The sequence below is a fragment of the Polyodon spathula genome, chromosome 16, assembly GCF_017654505.1.
Source record: "Polyodon spathula isolate WHYD16114869_AA chromosome 16, ASM1765450v1, whole genome shotgun sequence".
Lineage (NCBI taxonomy): Eukaryota > Metazoa > Chordata > Actinopteri > Acipenseriformes > Polyodontidae > Polyodon > Polyodon spathula.
In genome coordinates this window covers 11,826,648-11,850,305 of record NC_054549.1, presented here as the reverse complement: position 1 = coordinate 11,850,305, position 23,658 = coordinate 11,826,648, and the positions used below count along the sequence as shown (strand labels likewise).

At 38.4% G+C, this 23,658-nt stretch overlaps 2 protein-coding genes across 2 annotated transcripts; one reads left to right on the top strand and one right to left on the bottom strand.

Moving 5' to 3' along the window:
• Positions 1-6,359: 6,359 nt before the first annotated feature.
• On the top strand, positions 6,360-17,153 carry LOC121328502 (WD repeat-containing protein WRAP73-like). Its single transcript, XM_041273186.1, has 13 exons — positions 6,360-6,432; positions 6,851-6,949; positions 7,507-7,659; positions 8,347-8,463; positions 13,301-13,373; positions 13,692-13,795; positions 14,037-14,123; positions 14,283-14,417; positions 14,684-14,761; positions 14,902-15,007; positions 15,171-15,296; positions 15,623-15,814; positions 16,379-17,153. The coding sequence occupies exons 2-13, from the start codon at positions 6,881-6,883 to the stop codon at positions 16,489-16,491; spliced, it is 1,353 nt and encodes a 450-aa protein (XP_041129120.1). The 5' UTR covers positions 6,360-6,432; positions 6,851-6,880; the 3' UTR covers positions 16,492-17,153.
• A 2,324-nt stretch (positions 17,154-19,477) lies between these two features.
• On the bottom strand, positions 19,478-23,003 carry LOC121328808 (tumor protein p63-regulated gene 1-like protein). The gene is made up of 5 exons (XM_041273881.1): positions 22,536-23,003; positions 21,844-21,931; positions 21,444-21,620; positions 20,924-21,077; positions 19,478-20,513 (listed from the first exon to the last, which is right to left on the bottom strand). Exons 1-5 carry the CDS (start codon positions 22,807-22,809, stop codon positions 20,319-20,321), a joined length of 888 nt encoding a protein of 295 aa, XP_041129815.1. The 5' UTR covers positions 22,810-23,003; the 3' UTR covers positions 19,478-20,318.
• Positions 23,004-23,658: the final 655 nt, after the last annotated feature.

Below are 23,658 nucleotides of genomic sequence, written 5' to 3'. Positions count from 1 at the left end.
TCAAGCAGGAGGAAAGAAGGTACTTGAATGGACATGTCTTATTAAAAATGAATGGGGAAAAAATGTATTAATTACGAAGATAAGTTTGTAGTCATGAGCAATAGGGAATATAAAGGTGAAAATGAAGACAGGCAAGTGGTATTTAATTCCGTTCGTTATCTTTGCCCTGGACTTCTTATAACCTTATGGCAAAGTTTGTTTTATATAACCTGCTCACAATCAACACAAGATGGTGAGCCATGTTTACTAAGCTTTAACTTATGAGCTATATAAAGACTATTTTATAAAGCCTGGTTTGATTAACCCATTAAAAACCATTATCCTCATTTGAGGATAGGCTACTTTGTAATTTTTTTGGAACATTCTTGACTGGTAAATTTTCTCTTTAACTATATTGTTAGGATAACTTAAGTAACTGTGAATTCTGCAAATAATACCCTTCCAATGCTTTTATGATGCATCCATAGAAAATAAGAAACTGAAGCTTAAAAATGATTCCTTGATGATACCCACAGTGCTGATAAAGCTCAATTTTCTATATGTTGAGCTTCAGAGCAGACGTGAAATTTCAGAAAACAGAAAGATTGGTTCTTCTAAGGAATCCTGAAGTAAAGGACCACAAGCAACCCCTTCTTGAAAATACTGGCCAGCCATTCTCTGTGCCAAGCTTTTGCTTCTACATGGAGGTTATTATCTCCCAGCTCTTACTGAGCTATCTTCCGAGTAGGTCAGAATTCAAACAACGTAGGCCATTTCTACCGGACTGATCCTAGAATAAAATGGGACAGCACGTCTCCACTGTCCTGCTTTCCAAAGTGTGCTGTACTGCTGAACACCAGGGCTGCTTCCTCGGATCGGAATGCTTTTAATCAGCAACACACCTGTGCAATTACACCTTGCAATCCCCTCGGCGGCTGCTACCCAGAGAACAACAACCCAATGCAACCAAGAACTCCAGGCTGCTAGCAATTAAACTGCCAGCGCCTGGGCGAGGTGGAGAAGTGAATTGAATTTCCACCTGGCTGTGGTGATGAGGGAAACACGCTGTTCTTCAGCATGGCAATGTGAGGATGCAGATTGGCTGCTCATACTGTGTAAGAGCTGTAAACAAATCGAGCAGCCATAGTGTAGTGCGTGCGCCGCTTATTACTGGTTCGTTCAATAAGCATGTTTTTAAACTCCCCAGATTACAATTAGAAGCAGTAGTAGTATACTGTAAAAGCAAAACTGTACATGTTACGTGTTTAGATGCCTGGATAAGTGACATTTTTACTGTGGCAGTTTGCATTGCATTTCCATAGGGTCCACTAGCATCCACCTGGATTTGAGTTCAACAAAACAGTTCCTGAGAAGGCAGCTTCATTTTCAACTCTGCCTTGCAGGAAGAGTCTCCTTAACCGACTCATGTTTTGATTGCTCCACAGTGACATCTACTGGAAGAGGGCCAGTACTGTGCCAACCCAAACGTCCTCATGCTGAAAGCACTCCCGAGCCACATTCCTTCATGCGTCTTAGTTAGTCTGGTATAATCACAGAACCTGTGTTAAAAATGCGAGTCGTTTTAGGCATCATTGACGCAGAAAAGGCTTCATACCGATATATAACCCATGAAGGTGATTTAAGTAATGTATTAAAACAGGAAATACCTCGAAAACAAATATGTGTTGTTGCTGTTTTTTTTTTTTTTTTTTGCTGACATAATAAAAATACGATTTTTATCTATTTTTAATAACCTGATTCACATACCTTGTTTCGATGCTGTACAGGGCAAATACTTTGACTTAAACTTGGTTTAAATAGCGTGTAAACAGCCGTCTATATCTTATAATTGCTATTACCGCACGTCATGCTTTGCTCGTATTTTTTGTTCACCTTCCCTCCCTCTCGTTATGTTTTTATTATTTATTTAGTTTTCTTTACTAATTAAACTTCCACATTCAGGCAACCTGCTGCCTTTAAACTATATAATTGTGTTAGCACGCAGATTGCATTCTCCTATTTTACACTCCACTGGCGCCTATAGCAACGGCCATAGTAACACAATACAGGTCGTTACTCCTGAGTCATTAACCAGCCCTCAGTGGATTATAACATAGAAACTCATAGCAATGTTACAAACTTCTTCTTGTTAACCCCCGCGCTGTCAAAACTGAGCAAGTTGCTTTTCTTAATTCTCAGATGGGACATTGCGATACAGCCAACCCTATCAACAGAACCAAACAGACACGGTCTGCATGGACAAGCAATACCAAATATTACATTAATGCATACACAGACTTAAAAAAAAAAAGAGTTATTCAATTATTGCTTCGTGCAAATGTGATGTGTCTATTTGCAATATATATATATATATATATATATATATATATATATATATATATATATATTATATATATGGTCAATAGATTAGATGATGATCATAAAATACTACTACTACTACTACTACTAATAATAATAATAATAATAATAATAATATTTTTTTTCCTTTGAAATGAATGCTTTTCAAGTTTACCTGAAATTTGACGTGTATTTATAAATGGAAGTTAAAATGAAGCTGAACGGGGAAGAGGAGATCTTGTATTTATAGAGGTGTGACGAGGGGCTTTTGTTTCGTTGTATTGATCATTTACAAAGGCACGCGACAGGCGACACCACTTTTTAGATGCAATGTCAGATGACCACATCGATGTCAATGGCGTTCCTGTTTTTTTTTTTTTTTTTAAGCACAAAATAAATTGATGTTTTATACGCAAATACAATTGAATCTGATATTAAGTTATTGTTACTTGTGATCCTTGAAAAAATCTATCTATCTATCTATCTATCTATCTATCTATCTATATATATATATATATATATATATATATATATATATATATATATATATATATATATATATATATATATATATATATATATTTATTTATTATTATATTATTATTATTATTATTATTATTTATTATTATTATTACAATATCAAATATACGTTTTTATTTATATTTTAAAACTCTGGGCATACCAAATTGCATTCACGCATCTACCAAAACAATGTTGTTATATGTATCCACATTTAATATCTCATATTCTTAAACCGTAGATTTAGACTTTTTAAGAAAATAATTACTTTTTGTCAGTTAGCCAATTACAATGGTTATGAGAAATCGCAGAAAAAATAGAAAAAAAAAAAAAAACCTTAATGTTTCATTACAAAAAACAACAGATGCTTTAAATGCAGCTACAAAGTCTGCCTCGTGATTTCCATTTTATTAATGTTTGTCAGGCAGATTGGTCTTTTTAACACAGCTATTGGGTTAAACGCTATATCAAATATATACAACAATCATATACATTGGAAACATCAACCATATACAAAAATAAATTACCTATCATTTAAAAATAAAAAAAAATAAAACAAAACAACAAAAAAAGAACATCTCAATTACAATTTGAATGCAATTAAGTTAAATACTCACCACGCGTTTTAGGTGTCAACCATCAATCCTTATAACAAAACGTCTTAAACATGTTAAACTCCCCCAACATGAACACGACAAACGCAAAACTAAAAAAAAAAAAAAACAAAAAACAAACCATAATCGGTCTAACTGTCAAGTCATCGGGACTGTTTCTCGCTCTTTTCCCAGCACACAATAGCACCGAGGTTCTGTTGCGATAAGTTATAATTAACAATATTTCCTTTTAACTCGCCATTGTCTGGGATAGAGGGGGGGGGGGCGGTAGATCGCATACGGAGTCACCTGTCCTGGGTTAGTTTATTAAGATTTAAATAGTTGGGAAGTACATTCCAAAAAAAAGGAAGAAAACAAAACCCTGCTGCCGGTGAAGAGGGAGGGCTGGGCTTTTCGGGAGAGGGGGAGGCTGGAGGTGTTAGCCGCCGTTGGAGCTCACACGGGCGGGAAGGATTCTGCTCTTTCGCTGGGGGGTCTAGTTAGTTTGCCAGGTTCAGTACAATTGCATTCGCTCTGCGTCGTCCATCAGTTTCTACAGCAAAAACACAGATTTCTGAATTTTGGCAATTTTGTTCGAATTATTTATATTCTTAGTGACACCTACACCATAACGCGGTTAATTGATAGCATATTAGATACTGTATACTGCAAATTGGTATTTCTTTCATTATTTGTTTTTTAATTTATTATTTGAAAATATTTGTATTAATGTAAATTGGGTAATGCAAACTAAACATACCTAAATGTCCCTAAAAAAAAAATCAGGATTATATTGTATAGAAAACATGATGTAATTACCAGATATATATTATATATATATATATATATATATATATATATATATATATATATATATATATATATATATACACACACACACACACACACACACACACACACACACACACACACACACACACACACACACACACACACACACACACACACCTTAGTGTATTCAATAAAGCTATTTGTAGGTGTCAAGAAAATACTACAAGTGAATGTGTTATACAAAGCCAAAAGTGTGAAACACATTCAAATTATTTTATTATTTAATTTATGTGACTAAATATTATACGATTGCTGGAACCTATATTCAACTCTTTTTATTGCAATGTACCAATATCGAGGCTGTGTCTTTCTATAGCTATAACGAATGCAGTGGCTTTTTTATTGAATTATAACCTTATGTAGAAATAACGCATCGCATAATTTGTAGAATCAAACAGAATGTAATTGCTTTATTAAAGACTGAACGAACAGAAACATCAACATCTCAATTGGTCGTGATATGACGTGTCCTGATTTTACACAGTTTATTTATAGATTTATTTGAATTAATAATGGCTGAGACCTGCTGCATACCAACATGTTGAAGGACACAAATCGTGTCTAACTAACTTGCTTGATTTTTTTGAGGATGCAACATCGATAATGGATAATGGCAAAGCATATGACATGGTTTATTTAGATTTCCAGAAAGCTTTTGACAAAGTCCCGCACAAAAGATTGATTCTCAAACTGAACGCAGTTGGGATTCAAGGAAACACATGTACATGGATTAGGGAGTGGTTAACATGCAGAAAACAGAAAGTACTTATTAGAGGAAAAACCTCAGAATGGAGTGTGGTAACCAGTGGTGTACCACAGGGATCAATATTAGGTCCTTTGCTATTCCTAATCTACATTAATGATTTAGATTCTGGTATAGTAAGCAAACTTGTTAAATTTGCAGACGACACAAAAGTAGGAGGAGTGGCAAACACTGTTGCAGCAGCAAAGGTCATTCAAAATGATCTAGACAAGATTCAGAACTGGGCAGACACATGGCAAATGACATTTAATAGAGAAAAGTGTAAGGTACTGCACGCAGGAAATAAAAATGTACATTATAAATATCATATGGGAGATACTGAAATTGGAGAAGGAATCTATGAAAAAGACCTAGGAGTTTTTGTTGACTCAGAAATGTCTTCATCTAGACAATGTGGGGAAGCTATAAAAAAGGCTAACAAGATGCTCGGATACATTGTGAAAAGTGTTGAATTTAAATCAAGGGAAGTAATGTTAAAACTACACAATGCACTAGTAAGACCTCATCTTGAATATTGTGTGCAGTTCTGGTCACCTCGCTATAAAAAAGATATTGCTGCTCTAGAAAGAGTGCAAAGAAGAGCGACCAGAATTATTCCGGGCTTAAAAGGCATGTCATATGCAGACAGGCTAAAATAATTGAATCTGTTCAGTCTTGAACAAAGAAGACTATGTGGCGACCTAATTCAAGCATTCAAAATTCTAAAAGGTATTGACAGTGTCGACCCAAGGGACTTTTTCAGCCTGAAAAAAGAAACAAGGACCAGGGGTCACAAATGGAGATTAGACAAAGGGGCATTCAGAACAGAAAATAGGAGGCACTTTTTTACACAGAGAATTGTGAGGGTCTGGAATCAACTCCCCAGTAATGTTGTTGAAGCTGACACCCTGGGATCCTTCAAGAAGCTGCTTGATGAGATTTTGGGATCAATAAGCTACTAACAACTAAACGAGCAAGATGGGCCGAATGGCCTCCTCTCGTTTGTAAACTTTCTTATGTTCTTAATTAAAATAATAATAATCGTTTTTGATTTGTGTAACATAAAATAATTGCACGTATGTATGTAGTTTTGCATCTATTTATATATTTACTTTAAAAAAAAAATTATGCTGATGACACACGTTCCCTTTCAATAATGCCTTATTAAAAGCCTGAAAGCCCTTCAAAATACAGAAAACCCACGAACTACAGCGCTGAAGGAATATTAAACTACAACTCCCAGGATTCTACATGGGCGTGGAACTGGTAACGTATTTCCGTTAACTCGGGCTGTTAATTGGGAGCCCGGTTTGCCACTCAGCCTAACTGTCACACGCTTCTTCCTAAATTAGGATTTCTGGCGAGCGACCGCGGGAGAGAGCTTTTCAGGTTAGTACAGGTTAATTTAAGTACGAAATCTAAAAACAAAACCTGGAACAGGTTACCAACATGCTAATCTTTTGCATCTAATTCTGCAAAGAACTGAAACACCGTCCCGAACGACGTTAGTCATGACTTTTTTTTTTTTCCCCACAGGAACAAACAAATGAATTAAGACGGATAAACTAAAAGACACACAAATTCAAACAACAGAATTGAGCACACACCGTGTGTGTAACTTTTATTGTAGTTGTCGTATTGTTCTTGCACGTTTCATATGTCTTTATGCATACCGACATTGCACGTCATTGTATGTGACATACCGGTGTATACGTTTCAGTCATACTAAGCCATGGTAAATAGTCGACACCTGGCTGTGTGCTTGATAAAATCTGCCAACTGCCAAATGTTTTTGTACACTGCACAGGTTGCGTTGCTTAGTTTCCACAAGGAAAGGATGAATTTCTCTGAAGCTTTCAAACATTCCAGTCAGCTCTGCAGATTTTCACCTGACGGAAAATACTTGGTATGTGGCTGTGACGTTTCTCTGCGTGACATCAAAGTAACTGACGCACTCTTTGAATGAGAAATTGATTGCTAAACAGAAAAAAAAAAGCTTAATCAGTTTATTTTCTGTTTATTATTTCAATGCAGTTTGTATTTTTTCCCCCTATTATTATTATTATTATTATTATTATTATTATTTACTGTGTACACTAACATTGATGTATCCCATGCATGGTAAAAAAACAAAAAAAAAACCCTTTAGGAAAATATACACAAACTGGATTGATAACAAGGACTTATGAAGTATAGTATAGAGCACTGAAACAGGGTGGGGGGGTAACCATTCCCTGTCTGTTTGCAAAGAATGATTTGTCTGCTTGTGCCATTTATTTTATATTGTTATACCTGCTGCTTACTTGTGCCAGGACCCCCTTGAATTGAGATGTATATCTGGTCCTGGTTAAATAAATACATTCGGTTAAGTGGTAGGGTTCGGTTATCTTGCTGTAGAGTGTGTGCAGTAACTGAAAGGGAGGCAGCTGATCTGTTTTCTTTTCTTGAATAACCCTCTTGCAGGCGACTTGTGTTCAGTACCGCTTGGTGGTTCGAGATGTGAACACACTGCAGATCCTTCACTTGTACACCTGCCTGGATCAGATCCAGCAGGTGGAATGGTCAGCAGATTCCCTCTTCATCCTGTGTGCCATGTTTAAGAGAGGACTTGTACAGGCAAGCGCTTCATTTATTTTTCTGTTTAGTTTTTTTGAAACTGCATGGTTTCTGTACGTGCTGTACATTCGGATCCTATTCAAACAGGTTAGTTTGAACTCTTAAGACAAAGTTAAAATTCACAAAAGTATCTTGGAAAGTTACCTACAGATCGTATTCATTAAAACAGTCTAAACTCTACACTTTACAAAACAGTCAATTTGCAGGTCAGTTTGAATTGAGATAGAGTAAAATGCATCTTAGCCAGTGTTATTTTAAAATTAATAAAAAAAATGAAAACAAAAACAAAAAAACAATAGCTATTAATGAAGTAGACAGGCATACACAATGATATTCTTGATGTAAGTCAGTGGCATTGTTTTAAGTGCAGAGTTCTTATACAGTGTGGCTGTACCATGTAAACATGAACCCGGAGGCATTACTGTGCATGTGAACAACTTCAGGTAAGTATTAAGATAAACTCTTCTTACCTTTGCAAGGGAATCCAGCGCCAGTCTTTCATCTTTAAAACCCTTCAAAGGTGCCAACAGGTGTGAAATGTGCTGTAGTGCAATGCTTTATAATTATTATTATTATTATTATTATTATTATTATTATTAATAATAAACAAGGTGGGTGATCCTTTGAATTGCAAAGATATGTATCTACTTCTCAGTTGACTGTCTTTGTTGATGTGTCTGTGCACAGGTGTGGTCGCTAGAGCAGCCAGATTGGCACTGCAAGATAGACGAAGGCTCAGCCGGTCTAGTCGCCTCGCGCTGGAGTCCGGACGGACGTCATATTCTCAACACGACAGAGTTTCATGTAAGCGTGAAGTCACAGTAACCTTCTTTACTTGAGTGTCAACTGTTGCTGCCCTGTAAAAAAAGAAAGCCCCAAAATAGAAGCCAGACCCTTAAAAGTACAGTGCATGCCTTGGTCTGTCAGTTGGAAATGGGAATTTGATAGTATCGGCAACCGAAAGTATTGAAAACTTTCTCTAAGGCATTGCTTGACAGAATGCGTCTTACTTTTAATTTTTTTGTCTTCACAATAAAAAAATATTCACAGAATTCACTTTGCAGGAATCGTGAAGAGTTTTATAGTAAACAATGGATTCGAAGTGGCAGAACTTTTAGGAATAACACAAGAGTGTATTGCATTCATAAAGTCCACACAAGCCACTAAAATTGAAAACAGCTGGGTGAAGTGGCAGCAGTTCTTAAATCAGTCTGGGCTAACTTAATGAGACTGGTAATATTTAATCAGCCATTGAATTGAATTTGACCTTTTTTGGTGTAGTATTAGTTAGTACTATGTGAATGTCATGCAGTGTATAGTTTTTGAAGTGTACAATTTATAATCCCTTCTTGCACATCTCTGCAATGTCACTGATTAAAAAACAACATTTGTTGTTTAAGTCTACTCCATATCTGTTTGTTTATTTATATCAGACTATTCCTATACAGTGCGCAGTTTGTTATTTGCTAGTTTATCCATGTTACACTTGGGCAAATTGCCTTGGAGTAGTCTGTTGATTGAACTTGATTCCAAGAAACGTTGACAGGTGCCGAGACTTAAGTGCAACTGTTTCCTCAGGGGGGAAGGGGGTCTTGGTGACCCTGTCTGCCTTTTATACTGCGTATTAATAATATAATATGATTCAATCAGTATCCAGTGATTCTGAAAAACCTCATTGAGGTGCACACTTACAGAAACTAATGACAATTTGATAATTTATATTCCTCCACATATGACACCCTTTGCCTGCATTCTCAAAGGGTCAACAGGTGTATTGGTATTAAAGGACTGATATAACTTGTAATTATAATGCATCGGTTATATTGCAGTCTAGGTTGGTATTGAAAAATACCTTATATATATATATATAAATAAAAAACACACACACACACACACACACACACATACAGAGTAGTTAAATCCCCTTTTGTTTTTCAGGGCAATATAGCTGGTACCCTGAGACCCGTTTAATGAGCCACTTGTAATTTTTTGTAATAGGATCACTCTCTGTTTTTGCTGGTGTTGGGTGGGGAGTGTCGCGCAGGCAGTGTGAAGTGGCAGCATGCTGAACTAACCTTGACCTCCCTGATTTCATTAAGGGTTAGCCAAGCTGGTGTCCGTGTCGGGATACAGTTTCATGACGGCTGTAAACAGGATGCTGAATTAACTTGGTTAGGACAGCTGCTGGGGGGTGTTATTACAGCGTCTGTGTTTTCTTTTCTGTCCAGTACAGTATATCCATTGGCCAGTGGGACACTCTCGGTACGATTTATCCGCTCACAGCTGGCTGGCCCAAACGAGACCGCCGATTTTAAAATACTCGCTGCAGAAATGTCAAATGCGTCCAAGAGCCAGAGCTTTGATAACTCGCTCGTGGCTCCACGGCTCTTCAAGAATGGGCTGGTTCAGAGTTTTGGGGATGAGTGTTAAGCGTTACAGGGTGATTGAGGGGTGAGCGCAAGGTTATGCATTGAATAAGGGCTTAGAAATGAAATAGCTTTCAATTATTTGATTTGTCCCGGGACTGTATAAAAACATGATGCATTAAGTGCCTCCTATATTAATTTAAATACATTTCATACACTACTTCTGCAGTAGAGTGCCACTGAGTTGCATGGTTTCTGTCTAGTCTGCATACACTTTGGGGTTGGGCAAGTGATAAATGCTTTTTTAAATTGAGATTAACCATTTACTTGGGACCGGACGAGCACTGATAGGCCAAAAGGCCGCCTGTCATTTAGAACGAGGGATAGTATCAAAGTAAGGGACATTGGAACATAGGAACCTATGTGGTCCAGTGGTTAAAGAAACAGGCTTGTAACCAGGAGGTCCAAGGTTCAAATTCCAGCTCAGCCACTGACTTCTTGTGTGACCCTGAGCAAGTCACTTAACCACCTTGTACTCTGTCTTTTGGGTGAGATGTTGTTGTAAGTGACTCTGCAGCTGATGCATAGTTCACACACCCTAGTCTTGTATGTTGTAAAGCTCTTGGTGATGGTGGTCCACTATCAAAGGCACTATATAAAAATAAGTATTATTATTATTGATGTTTCTAAATGGCTTGGTACTGTTTCGTTTTACATTCATTTTCACATGGCCGGTGGCTGGGGTTTCTGTGATTCCTACTAATGTTCCTGAGGTATGGATTGCAAGGATGCAAGCTGTTATTTTGCTGTGTATAAAATGTGATTTGTGGTGCATCATAATAAAGTCAGACCACAGCTGAGCAACTCATGTGTGACCCTCTGAATCAGGTAGAGTTAAGAATTATATCCCTGTAACAGGAGAATTGGGCTATATTAGTTTTAGAAAGCTTTGTGATGTGGAATTCATACAACATTATCCTTTGCTGAAAGAAGGGTCCACATAAAGAGCCCTTGTAATGTGGTTTAGCCGCACGAAAACTGGCAGTCTTTGTCAGCTGTCACAAAACATCACAAGGCGTTTTTCTAGACATCTACGAGGGCTGTTTATCAGATCACCTTTCTCCTTACAAAGTGTTTCTCGGCTGTTTTCTATTTAAAAAATGTTCATTCATTTTTCTCTTAAATAAACAACAGCTGAAGAAGGCGCTGGTGCCCTCTTCCATCCCTTCATGCCACGCTGAGCCAGGCTCGTATGTTTTTGATGGATTATTTTACCGGGAGGAGTGCCGCTGAGGATTTCAGGGGGCGGAGAGAGGAATTTCTCACCTATTTTCTTAATATACTTGATATTGTGGTCCTGAGATTCCTGCAAAGGTTTCAGTTATGCTGATCAGGACAACAGTCTGAGGCAGAACCCCCCCCACCCCCCCCAAAACACGTCACACGTCTCATGAGACAAACTCATTTGAGATGTGTTTGAGCATTATTGACTTTGTTTCCATAGGGACCAGACAGGAACTGAGAAGAACCTGTGGACTGTTTGTTAGCAAAATCTAACTAAAATGAAACATCTCATTACCATTGGGCTGTGGGAGGATGCTGGTCAAGCTACAAAGGGATTGAGTGAACTTGCGTGTTACTTTTAACTATCAGGGTGTCTGTTTTTAAATGACCTCGGAATTTTGGCTAGTCTGTAAGGCTAGTTTATATCTGTGTTTTGTGCAATTAATATGTGCATTATATGCACGTGACTCTTAATAAACAAGCAATGGTTGTGCATGTGACATTAGACTTCCTCTTGACTCTTGTTTTAGTTCTGGCAGCCACCAGAAGTTGTCGATTGGATTGCCATTGGCTAGGAGTTTCAAAACTACATTATGAACATGTGCAGATCCGTTAAGCCCTATTAATGGTAAATATGCATACAAATGCTTACGTATTATTGTATTTAACGATATGGATAGATATCTGAGAAATGCATCATTTGGCAAGAGCTTCAGAGAGATTTCAAATGAGAAACCCCATTTTAATTTCCGTTCTTTTCCCACCAGTAATTGCAGACGTCTCCATGGCATTCATGCCAGCACTGTTTCTTAGACCATCTGAGGAATCATGCTTGTCTTACAGGGCAAGATGAAGCTTGTTAGTGTTTTCTACTGTGGAGAGAGAAATCTCATCCTTTGGCAAAATGCCTTTTTCCAGCAGTTGGTGTGAATCTTGTAGAAATCAAGGGCTTGGGTATCTCAGCTAGTCTTTGTAGAAGCTGGGCTTCAATGACTGAGGATCTCACACTCTCATAACTTGTAAACTCTTGATCAGAAGGTCTTTTTTGCAGTAGTACTACAGTAAATAAGTTTATAAGCAATTGGACAGCTCACCCTTTTCTTTTTCTAAACTAAGTATGCCTATAATGAGGTGTCCATTCAGTTCATAAGTCACTTTGTATGTAGTTACATATATATGGAGAACCACTTGCATATGTTCGTTAGCACAAGTTGATGAGTGAACCAGAATATCTATAAGGGGGTGTCTGTCCATTTGTTATATGACTGATAAGACCACAGAAGTATTAAATGCCCTCAATAGGAAAGTATTCCAGTGCTTAATAAGAGTTTGTTCCTATGTGGAGTTGAACTGAGGAACTTAGATAAGCCACTTGACTAGATAGACAGTCAGTATCCCACTGGGAATGAGATGTCATTCCATTTCTTAAGATAATGGCAATGCATTAAATTCATGTTACACTGGTTCACGTTATGCTATGCATACCAGCATGTATTATTGCTTTATATGCTAGTGACCATAAGGTCAAAGTACTATTGTATCCCTATACTGGATAAGCAGCTGTTGTGCCTTATCAGTTGTAAAATGAGAAGCAGTTAATAATGTTGACCGTGCCTTATTAGCAGGATTTGTTCTTTATTGGTTTACAGTATTTTATTTATTTTATTTTACTATGGTTAGTGTGAAAATGGTCTGTCGCTTGTTACCCTAGGTCTGATAGAAGTGTGAGGTTTTTGCAGGGTGATCTCGTAGTACACAGAAGTTCTGATATTGAGGACTTCTCAACAAGCGTTAAGTTTTCGTGGAATGGCACTCGCCTAATGTTGTCTTGCACAGTGTAAAACAGCACCTGCTTATTTAAAAGCACTTGCTCATCAATATTTGTGTCTGGGTGGGTGGGAGGCACACAGTCGTCTTGGTTGCTTGCCGCACTTGCATACTTTCAGCCCACTGAAAGAAGTGATTGTGTTTCCTTTTCTCTCCCCCAACAGCTGCGGGTCACCGTCTGGTCTCTATGTACCAAATCTGTATCTTATATCAAATACCCCAAGGCTTGTCAACAGGGTAAGTATTTCTGTTAGCAGGAGTGTGGGTGCAAATAGAACTGAGACAGACTTGTTTTAACCCTGATTCTGAACCGCTGCCTCGTGCTAACTGGTAACGTTAGAGCTGGACAGATGAAGGTGTCTTTTAAAAGGGAAGATCTCCTATTGAAGGAAAATATTTGCATCTGCATATATGACAAATGCAAATAGTAGACATCACAGTTACAACATTTTACCACTAGGGTGGCGCTGTCTGCTATATAAAAATGCCATGTTTAAGTGGGAGGTGGGCCAGAATAATAATTTTGTTGGCACCCCTGTCAATTCTGCGATCCAGGTGTTGACTTCACCAAAGACGGACGCTACTTGGCTTTGGCTGAAAGGAGGGACTGTAAGGATTACATCAGTATTTTTGTGTGCAATGACTGGCAGCTGCTGAGGGCAAGTTAAGCTTTATTTTTGTAGTTTTGTAGCATCCCTGACATATTAATTCAGATTTTATTATGCTATTTTATATAAAAACTATAAACAAACATTAAACAAAATAAACCAATATTTATTAACGGGAAACATGAGACCTATGTAAGCAATCAGCAAATACATATACGTAGACATACACACACACACACACACACACACACACACACACACACACACATTTACGTACTGCTTGTACTTTCAGCACTTTGAGTCCGAGACCCAGGACCTTGCTGGGATTGAGTGGTCACCCAATGGCTGTGTTCTGGCTGTATGGGACACTTGTCTGGAGGTAGGTGCTCCTGGTATTGTTTTGACAAGATATTAAATTCACAACAAACTTTTTAAAACTTTTCCAGCTGGCTGAAAATGAAAATGATGACTCTTTATACTTCCTAGCCAAACCAAGCTTCTCTTTAACGCACGTATATGCTTGTGTATTGGTTTTCAGTACAAGGTGCTGCTGTACTCTCTGGACGGTCGTTTGCTGTCCACCTTCAGTGCCTATGAGTGGTCTCTAGGTGTCAAGTCTGTCATGTGGAGCCCCAGCAGTCAATTCCTGGCCATCGGAAGCTATGATGAAAAGGTCACTTTTTCATTTCTAGTTATATCTCTATTCAAATCTTTTAAACTAAGATCGGACAACCCAAGAACAGGATCTTTACTAGTGAGGGGAAATCCAGTGTTGTTGATTTTTGTATTGGATATCAATGCAGTTGTCATTTTTAAAATCATTAAAAGAAAACAATGTCTTTAGTGCGGGTGTCTCTAGTGTATTTTTGTCTCTCTGCTACTGTTTAGATTGAAAAATATATTGAGTTTATATTAAAGACATTTATGTATCTGAAACAGGTGCGAATCCTAAACCATGTGACCTGGAAAAAGATCATAGAATTTGAACATCCTGCTACAGTCAAGAACCCCAAAACTGTAAGCATAAGAGACACGAAAACTTATTAAAATGTTTAATTGTTTTTGTTTCCACCCCCCACAATGTGGCATGAAGTTTTGAATGGTAGAACTGTTATACCTGGCTCTTGGATAATATACTGTATTGTTTTTAATTGCAGGTGGTGTACAAGGAGGTGGAGAAGCGTGCTGTTCTTGGCAGTGGTGATCTCTCTTTCCATCATAACTTAACCATGGGAAGCTCTCTGTTCAGCACACAAAGCAAGTGTAAGTTTCACAAGACATGATTGCATACTGGACACATGGCAAATGATACTGGCTGGAATTTAAATGGACTGCTCCCGATTCCAAAATATCTGGTATTACGCTAGGTTAAATACATCCCTCTCTATCGTTTTTTTGTATTGATGTATTTCTTTTCACGTTTTAGATGAGGTCAGTCCGGCACCGGTTCAAGTACCTGTAATCAAACCCGATCCCGAGAGAGCAAATCCAAAGATCGGCATTTCCACGATGGCTTTCAGTTCTGATAACCGGTACTTGGTAACTAAAAATGGTGTGTACCTATTGAAGCAACAAACACACCCCTTGTGTTGTTTTGCACTCGCTGCAATGTGATATTTACTGTGTAAAACACATATATGTTGTCCTGAAATTGTTATAGATTCATGTCCAGGAGTTTTATTTAAAACACGCAGCCCTACCTTCACCGTGACAGTGGTTCTGAGTGATGGTCAGTCAGCTGCAGGGCTGCCAGCCAAAAACAGCAGCTGGTTTTATCCCATCAAAAGCTATTCAATGTGAAAATCGACCAGCAGGATTCACACTACGAGCATAAATGCCACATTTGATTCCATGCTGTTTGTTTTGTCTTCCTGCCAGACAACATGCCGAACGATCTCTGGATCTGGGACATGCAGAAGCTGAAACTGTTTGTGGTTCTGGAGCAGGCTGCGCCGGTCCGATGTTTCCAGTGGGACCCCTGTCGGTCTCGCCTCGCTATCTGCACTGGGAACAGCAAGGTGTACATGTGGTCCCCTGCTGGATGTGTCTCGGTGCAGGTGCCAGTTGAAGGTAAGCAGGAACTTGTGTTCTAATCTCATCATTCCTATTTTACCATCTACTAACCTAACCAATGTACTGTAGAAGCAAGTGCATGTTTGAACTGCGGATGGAATGTGTTTCCACCTCTGCTGTGATGCTTAATAGGTGCTGGTACGCGTCGTAGTGTCTTAAGGGGTTGCTCTGCTTTTAGTTCATTTAGATCTAAGGGAATGGATTTTATTATACAGTGCACTACAGATGCCTGCTCATCAAAAGGCACTGAATACAGCTATGGCCAAAAGTTTTGCATCACCTTATAGTTTAACATTGAATTTCATACAGCTTTGTAGTTTTCCATAAACTAAAATTCTAGGTGATACAAAACTTTTGGCCATAGTCGTCGATACTATTAGTATTGCATAGTTCTTGCTGCTGCACTTCATTCGTGTTTCGCTGCATTCTCGCAATATCAGGCTGAGCAGAGACAAACCCGCTTTGCAGGTGTCCTCATAATGTAGGATAAGTAACAGATCTGTGATTTAGCTTTTCCATTGCACAGTTAACATGACACGCTCCTGGCTTTGCTTTGTTCAGGCAGTTTCCAGGTCCTGTCCCTTAACTGGCATTCCAGTGGAGAGTCCATGGTTCTGTTAAGTAAGGAACAGCTGTGCTTGTGCTACATGGAAACACCTGAGGAGCAGAGCTGACCAAGTCCAGAACAGAATCGGGGATCAATCCTGGTAGCAGTCACTCTAAATCTTTAATACCAACAATGACCTTGAAATGATCGCATGTTGTCCTCATCTGATTTAAAGGTCCAATTTATTATTGGATTAAAATAATGTATTGGATTTTATTTTATGAACAGATGATCCAAATTCACTGATGTTTAACAAATTATTTTTGAACTGTTAGTTTGGCAAAGTATTCAATCCAGGCAGTTTTTCTATTATGTGTGTTTTGTTAAATGGTTCCTTGGCTAATGTCACAGCTGTTTTAATGTGTTGTAAATGTGTTAAATACTATTTGGTTTTCTCTTCAACCAAATTGTCTAATGTAAATATGTATAGCTGAGATTTTTTTTTTGTTTGTATTAAACTACTGTATAATATCTTGGTAATTAATTTCTGTAAATATTCAATAATAGTGACAACTGTAAAGTTCCAATACATGTGTAGTTTTATTTATACATTTTCCCTAACATAAAAACAGATACATTAGCAAGCAATTAAAAAAGTGTACATAGCAATAGGCAGAGAAATACAATTAACCGTAACTTGGGCTGTAATGTTCCATTTACTATTAAAGTGCATTTTTTGCATTTTATATATAATTGTTAATAGAAATAAATAAAACAGTAAAGAAGCAATTGGTGTTAAAATAAGTTCACAAAAAGGTAACAAACGTATTCCACAAGGACAGTAATTTACAGTCAAACTGTCCAGTTAAAACCAACAGTGATCTTAAAATGCATTCATTACAATGTAATTGGGCATTCATTACAATGTTACACTTTAGGATAGGATTTTGTAAACCAGAAAAGGGGGAAGGGGAAGGGGGGAGCGAGGGTGCTGGCGCTGCATTTCTGTCTAAGCTGCCAGACACACGCAGTGGCATTTTATAAATACAATATTATGCTATTGTCAGATTCTTTTTTTTTTTTTTCATCGTTGTTATTTCTATTGCAGTGCAAACTGGTCATTGCTGTGCGTACAACCAAAACACATCTGATTTACAGCAGTATTGTTTTTGAAGCCAGTTTGAAAACAGACAAGATTTTCTCAATTTCATCACAAAAAAAAAAAACATGACAGACATGTCAACATGAGTAAAACGCAAGCACGCCTGAGGACAAAGGAGGCACCATTGGATGTCCTAGTGTGTGAAGAACCACAGCAGCTCCCTGTAGGAGCTGAGAACCTTGTTAGAGATCTGACACAACGCCAAACTGAAACCACAGGCTCAGTCAAATATAAGCATTTATATTTAAGGTGCTGCTTCTCTTTGGAAGTAAAATCATCTTACCTGCTTCGTTTTAGGTTTAGGGAAACAAATCACAGTGAGGAGAAACAAGTAAACTTAAATAAGACAATTTTATTGCATGCGTGTAGCTTAACTTACTGCATTTTGTATATGATGACTACAGCAAACTGCCTAAATCTGCTTGTTGGCTCTCACTACATTGTTAGCTAGCAAAAACAAGGTCAAACAACTACAGCATCTCAATTAATGGGTCTGGAAATGCCTTATGCATTCCAAACGTATTCTTCCTCTATTAATGAAGCTTTCGAAGCATGCTCAACCCCCTTTGGAAATAAAAGGTTTGAACTGTCTCATGTTTAGTTTAGACACTGCTCTAGGTTGCTCTAGTTTGAATATAGAATTGAACACCTCTCCATGTCCATAAGGCGCTTTCTCGTATATTAAAAGATTAAATGTGGCATCTTTCACTTCTCCCTGGTGCCACTGGGGAACAAGGCTTCTGTTGTAATCACAGCATGGTCCACCACTGGAATAGAATCTATGTACACAGTTTCCTGTAACACATTTAACAGGAATCAAGAGAGCTTTAGCTTCATTTTGACATGTCCAAACAAGACCTCAAAAACTAGCGATAAACACAAATAAGAAATGTACACTTGCTTCATATAATACAATCTAGTTTTACAATAAAAAAAATTCTGCTTTATTACAGTAAAATAAAATAAAAAAGCTACACAAGGAGGGTTAAATCCATTTGTGTTTTTAAAATCTAAAGACTATTTCAGTTGAGAGGGGTATTTTTTCAAAAGGCTTTTCTTTCTATACCTTCCTTGTTTTTTATAAACACCGATGATATTCTAAATACATGATCCTTTATGTAGCTCTAGCATTTACTAAAGAGCCAGTTTAACAATGCTGCAATGAATCCCTAACGTTTTGGTTTCGTGAACTTACACATTTTCTCCAGCAATTTACTTAATGCAATGTCCTTCTAAAACCATGCTAGAATTGGTAAATGCAACATTCTTAATTTACTGGCTTCCATTTCTAAAAGCCAGAACTGAACAGATTTATTGGTTTCAGTGGCCAGAATTCTAGTTGAATAAACCATTTTCTTCTAACCTTGGCCTGGTTTCTATTAGTTATGGTCACTTATAATATTTTAAAACACGTTATGTACACCAACAAGGGCAATCAGTGTGAAAGTAAATAGCCAAAGTTTTATGACAATTATATTTTCTTCAAGTAAAAGAACTCCCATAACCTGAATGCAAATCACACAGCACAAGCGCAGTTTATCAGACAGTAACACTAAGGGTTGCAACACTCTAGACTGCTGTGGCATAGATGCAAAGCCAGATTATCTCATCTTAAGTAAATGTACTTGTATATTAATAAGTTGTATCTTTCATTTTAGACAGGCTTGTCAATTCATTCAGCAGCAAATACAGCCAGTTTTCTGAGACGCGCAGCTACAAACTGCCTGCAGCTACCTATCTAAAGCATAGCACTGACCTTAAAGTTCATCTCGCTGGTTTAAGATCACAGATACAGGAACATCGTTCCAGTTAATTTCACTGATCCTAAAATATGGGTGTTGTGCTTTTGTCACCAGGAGGGGCTTTAGTTCTGCATGCAATGTGTAAATGTGCATGGATTACGAAACCTGTTTTTTCTGCCATGGAGCCTAAGCGCCATTTGTTAACTTTAAAAAATAAAAAATAAAAAAAACACACACTCAACTTACCCATTGATTTGACTTTCACCATCAAGCAAATTGTGCTACACTGGAGATCAGATAAAAAGTCCTAACTGTCTAAATGATCAAAGTCCAGAGTGATAATTCTACCTCATACAACTGCCAAGGGTTTGTCACACATTAAAATGTCAGTCCTCTAATCCCTTCACTTTAATATCAAAACAGAACAATGCCAAAACAGCTTCAATCCAATTAGGGGGCTGCTGAAGCTCATGTTAATGTGTCAGGAATCTAGATGGTGATTTCTATTCCCTTACAGTGATCACTGCACAGGGGAATCTGTAGCTGGATCTGATCTGATCCAAACAAATAAACAAACAAAAAAAACAGCATTCGAGTGCACAGGACTGTTAATATACAACAGCTTGTGCTAAAATACTCAGAAATGTACCCAACCCCCCCCCCCCCATTATCTACAGCTGGCTTTCCCCCATACACACCACATTGCATCATGCATTTCTGTATTTTCCAAAACAATACAGACACCCCCTTTTCTGTTCAGTGGAAGAAGTTACAGCTGTAATCTATGCGACACTGCAGATGTGACGACACATGGCACAAGCGTTTGGCTCGGGGACTTTACGAGTTTGCCTCATGCTGTAGCTTTATAAACGTGAGATGTGCTGTCTGTGCCGAGGCAGTTATATTGAAGCCTCATGGGTTTAAGTTAAGACCCTGCAACAGTTCAACTATGGGTCATTAACTACATATGTATACACACACACACACACAAACTTGTATGTTACTCGCATTGTAAAATAGGACGATCAGTGGCAACAGCAAGCTGGTTAGTTAAAATCCGATTTTGCCTCTGGTCATGGAGTAGCCCAGCTTGGCCTCGTTGTTAATGAAGGACATCAGCCCCACATAGGTCTCGATGAGAAGGGGCCGCTCCAGAATCAGCACTCCATTAGCCCTGCCGGGGAGAGGGGAGTCCTTGTGGGCCTTCTTTACTGCCTGGATCAACTGCGTCTGGAAGTTGTCCATCTGCACAGCAGAGAGAGAGAGAGAGGAGCAGTCACTGGGACAGGTGATCCCACACTGCCAACGGACGCAATCTGGAATACTGCAATTCTGAGGCAGCAGTAGAGGAACTGAAGTCATCTGTATGAGAAACACAGTGTGAGCTGTCCCTTGTTTCATTCAGTTTGGTACTCATATGCTTTGTTGTTGCTGTTGATTTTCAGAAGGTTACAGGATTACCAAACTGTTTTAACTATGTTGGCGAGTTGGTTCTTATATTTTGCGGAGTGAATTTGCCAGTCCTGTGTTTAAGAGTTACAGGTCGGGTTGACTGCATTGCACAACATGGCAGCCCTGTTAGTAGTACGGTAGTGTTTGCCACGCATTTTCATAAAGGTGTACTCCATTATGCCGAGTCCTGATCAGTCACTTACCTGACAAAGGGAAGCAATCTTCTCATCAGCGTAGGCCATGGGGTGCTCTGTGAAGGTGGTGTAAGGCATGTCGGTGGACCAGGGATTCCAGCGGCTCATGAAGGATGCTCGAGGGCGTTTATCCCACTGCACCCGTATACCGTAACCCTCTCTCCTGCAAAAAAAGAACAGAGCCCTTTAACTGGGCAGAAACCAGCAAGTGCTGCTACATGTAATGTACTACAGATCTCACTGCTAAATTGAACTACTGTCACCAACAATAAGAAATAAACTACAACGATACAAATCATCATCACAGGGACAAGCCCTCCAAATGTGCAATACATAATTCTGAATCTGAATCTATGCATGCAATCAAAAACAATTAGAAATATATATATATATATATATATATATATATATATATATATATATATATATATATATATATATATATCTATATATATATATCTATATCTATATATATCTACATCTATATATATAGGTGCAGAACTGCCCTTAATGATAGGGACTGACTCACTTGTTGAGGGATTTGGGAGGGAACTGGAACTCCCCTGTGGAGATGGTGTCGACAGCATTGAGAGAGACTCGGACCACCTGCTCACACTGGAGGTTGATGAAGTCGTACTTGCAGACCAGGAGGGACCAATCTGTGAGGAGCACCAGGCGCTCCTTCTCGTTGTTCCAGTGGTCTATTCTGTGTGGAAAGAGAGGTGAGAAATAATTAAAAAATTCTACACAATTTTTTTTTTATTTTTTTTTATGGATGTTTAAAAAAAAAAGGGGCTATTTAATCTTGCATTGTTTCCATTCTTTGGCGCCATCTGCTGTTTCCTAGCAGTACTACATATATAAACAGATTCCACAATAATCTGTGGCAATGGTAAAGAGCGGCTTTAAAACCTCCACTGATCACTCACTCTGCTAGAAGCCAAACGCTCTGGACCTCTCCGTCCTCGGTTGGCAAGGCAACCGAGCGGATATCATTCACGGCCTGCTCAATCGTGCCTGGTGAAAAAAAAAAAAAAAAAAAAACATAAAAAACCCACAACATTACCGAGATAAACTGTAACCAATGCAGTAAACTGAGGTATACAGTTAGCATCAAGTCTGACCACTAGGTGATACATTTCACTTAAACTGGTCAACCAACCAGCTGGATCTAGTTCAGGGAAATTACGCTTAGAATAAAATAGCTGCATTAACAGTTAATATGTTCTTACATACAGGATAAAGACAGAAAACTACACCTGCAGAATGAACCCACCTCGGACAGTTTCTATGCAGCTACAGTAATATTATTGCACTGTGGACAACACAAAATAACAGCAGCCATGTCACAAGCATCAGGCCTTTTCCCGTGTACCGCATACACTGCACGATTGACCACCGCGGTGTTCTTGTTTATCAATTATTTCTACTGTACATTATTTATTTTAGCATTGCAGTCTGATGATAAGCATGCACGCATTTGGTTGTCAACAACGGTAAAAACTCCAAATACTAAAAACGTACGCATTAACATTTATTTGCAGGCTGCAACTATGTAGACATGGCATTGATTGCTTCGTGTTATATTTATTTATTAATTAATAACTCGCGCGGTGTGAACTCACCCTGAACACAAAGTAATCTTTGACTTTAGCTTGCATTGTCGGATTGTGAACGTGAAAAGGCGTCAGTGTCTGTAAAGGTGAACAGCAAGCAACCGAAGACCCCGCTCCTTGCATGGTGAGGGAACCGTGCGGGGGCTGGTGCAATCCGGGCCGGATCCCCCGTACCCCCGGTGGGGTAAATGCTACCTCCACGCCATCATCATTTCCCCCGGTGTGGAGCACAGCTGCGCCCGGGCTTTCAGGTTCTACTGAGTCATTGAGTTGCAGCATGATTCCAACGGTGGTGTTATTATTATTATTATTATTATTATTATTATTATTATTATATTATTAAGTACAATTACTTCGGTATTAAGGCAAGAAAAAGATTCTGATCAAATCGGAACTGTGTGTTTACAAATACACGCAGTGCATAGCAAGGCACCACGCCACCACAAAATGACTGTCCAGCCTGCCTAAACAGGAACTTCACTGCCTTGCTTTTCCACTTGCTTCCGCGTTTGACTTCTTAAAGTTGTAGTCAGCAAATTGCAAACCCTCGGTTACTAATCAAACTTTTTTTGTTCAGCAACTTACACACGATGTATAATTCTTCCTGGGTGCTGGTCTCATTAGTACAGTATCATTCATATTATTATGAGGTTATATGTAAATATTGTATCAGAATTATCCATGTGCAATGAAAGGCATAACACATATGCTTAATTGATCTATAGTGTATAGCACATGTCGCAACATCCCAAGCAACACGCCTCCCTTCTTTTTGCTTCTTCTGAACACCCCTGTGCTGCATGATGTAGGTAGGGCACACCCCGCAGGTAAAGCACACGTTTCCGAATGGCAGCATTTCAATATATTTTAAAAGCTTTCCAAAAGAAAACCTGTGCCGTTTTTTTTTTTTTAATTTCCAGAAGGAAAAATATGATTGTTCTTACCCTCCTGGTTCTGCAAACCACGTGTTTTGAAAATCAAAATCAAAACTAAAACATATGTTTCTGCTGGTCTGTTTTAAACACAGCTCTACACAGGGCTTGAAACTCACACTAGCCCTGTGCAAAGTCTTGGTTTTAGAACTACACTGAATTAGGTATTTTATTTAAGTGATCTGGAGCCGAGCGC

Excerpts from the sequence above, each read along its gene's own strand:
- LOC121328502 (XM_041273186.1), top strand. The coding sequence starts at position 6,881 with ATGAATTTCTCTGAAGCTTTCAAACATTCCAGTCAGCTCTGCAGATTT. Across the intron at positions 14,418-14,683 it reads TCGGAAGCTATGATGAAAAG|GTGCGAATCCTAAACCATGT; the intron begins GTCACTTTTTCA and ends TATCTGAAACAG. Across the intron at positions 15,008-15,170 it reads GTTCAGCACACAAAGCAAGT|ATGAGGTCAGTCCGGCACCG; the intron begins GTAAGTTTCACA and ends TTCACGTTTTAG.
- LOC121328808 (XM_041273881.1), bottom strand. The coding sequence starts at position 22,809 with ATGCTGCAACTCAATGACTCAGTAGAACCTGAAAGCCCGGGCGCAGCT. Across the intron at positions 21,621-21,843 it reads AGCGTTTGGCTTCTAGCAGA|AATAGACCACTGGAACAACG; the intron begins GTGAGTGATCAG and ends CTTTCCACACAG. Across the intron at positions 21,078-21,443 it reads CCTCCCAAATCCCTCAACAA|GAGAGAGGGTTACGGTATAC; the intron begins GTGAGTCAGTCC and ends CTTTTTTTGCAG.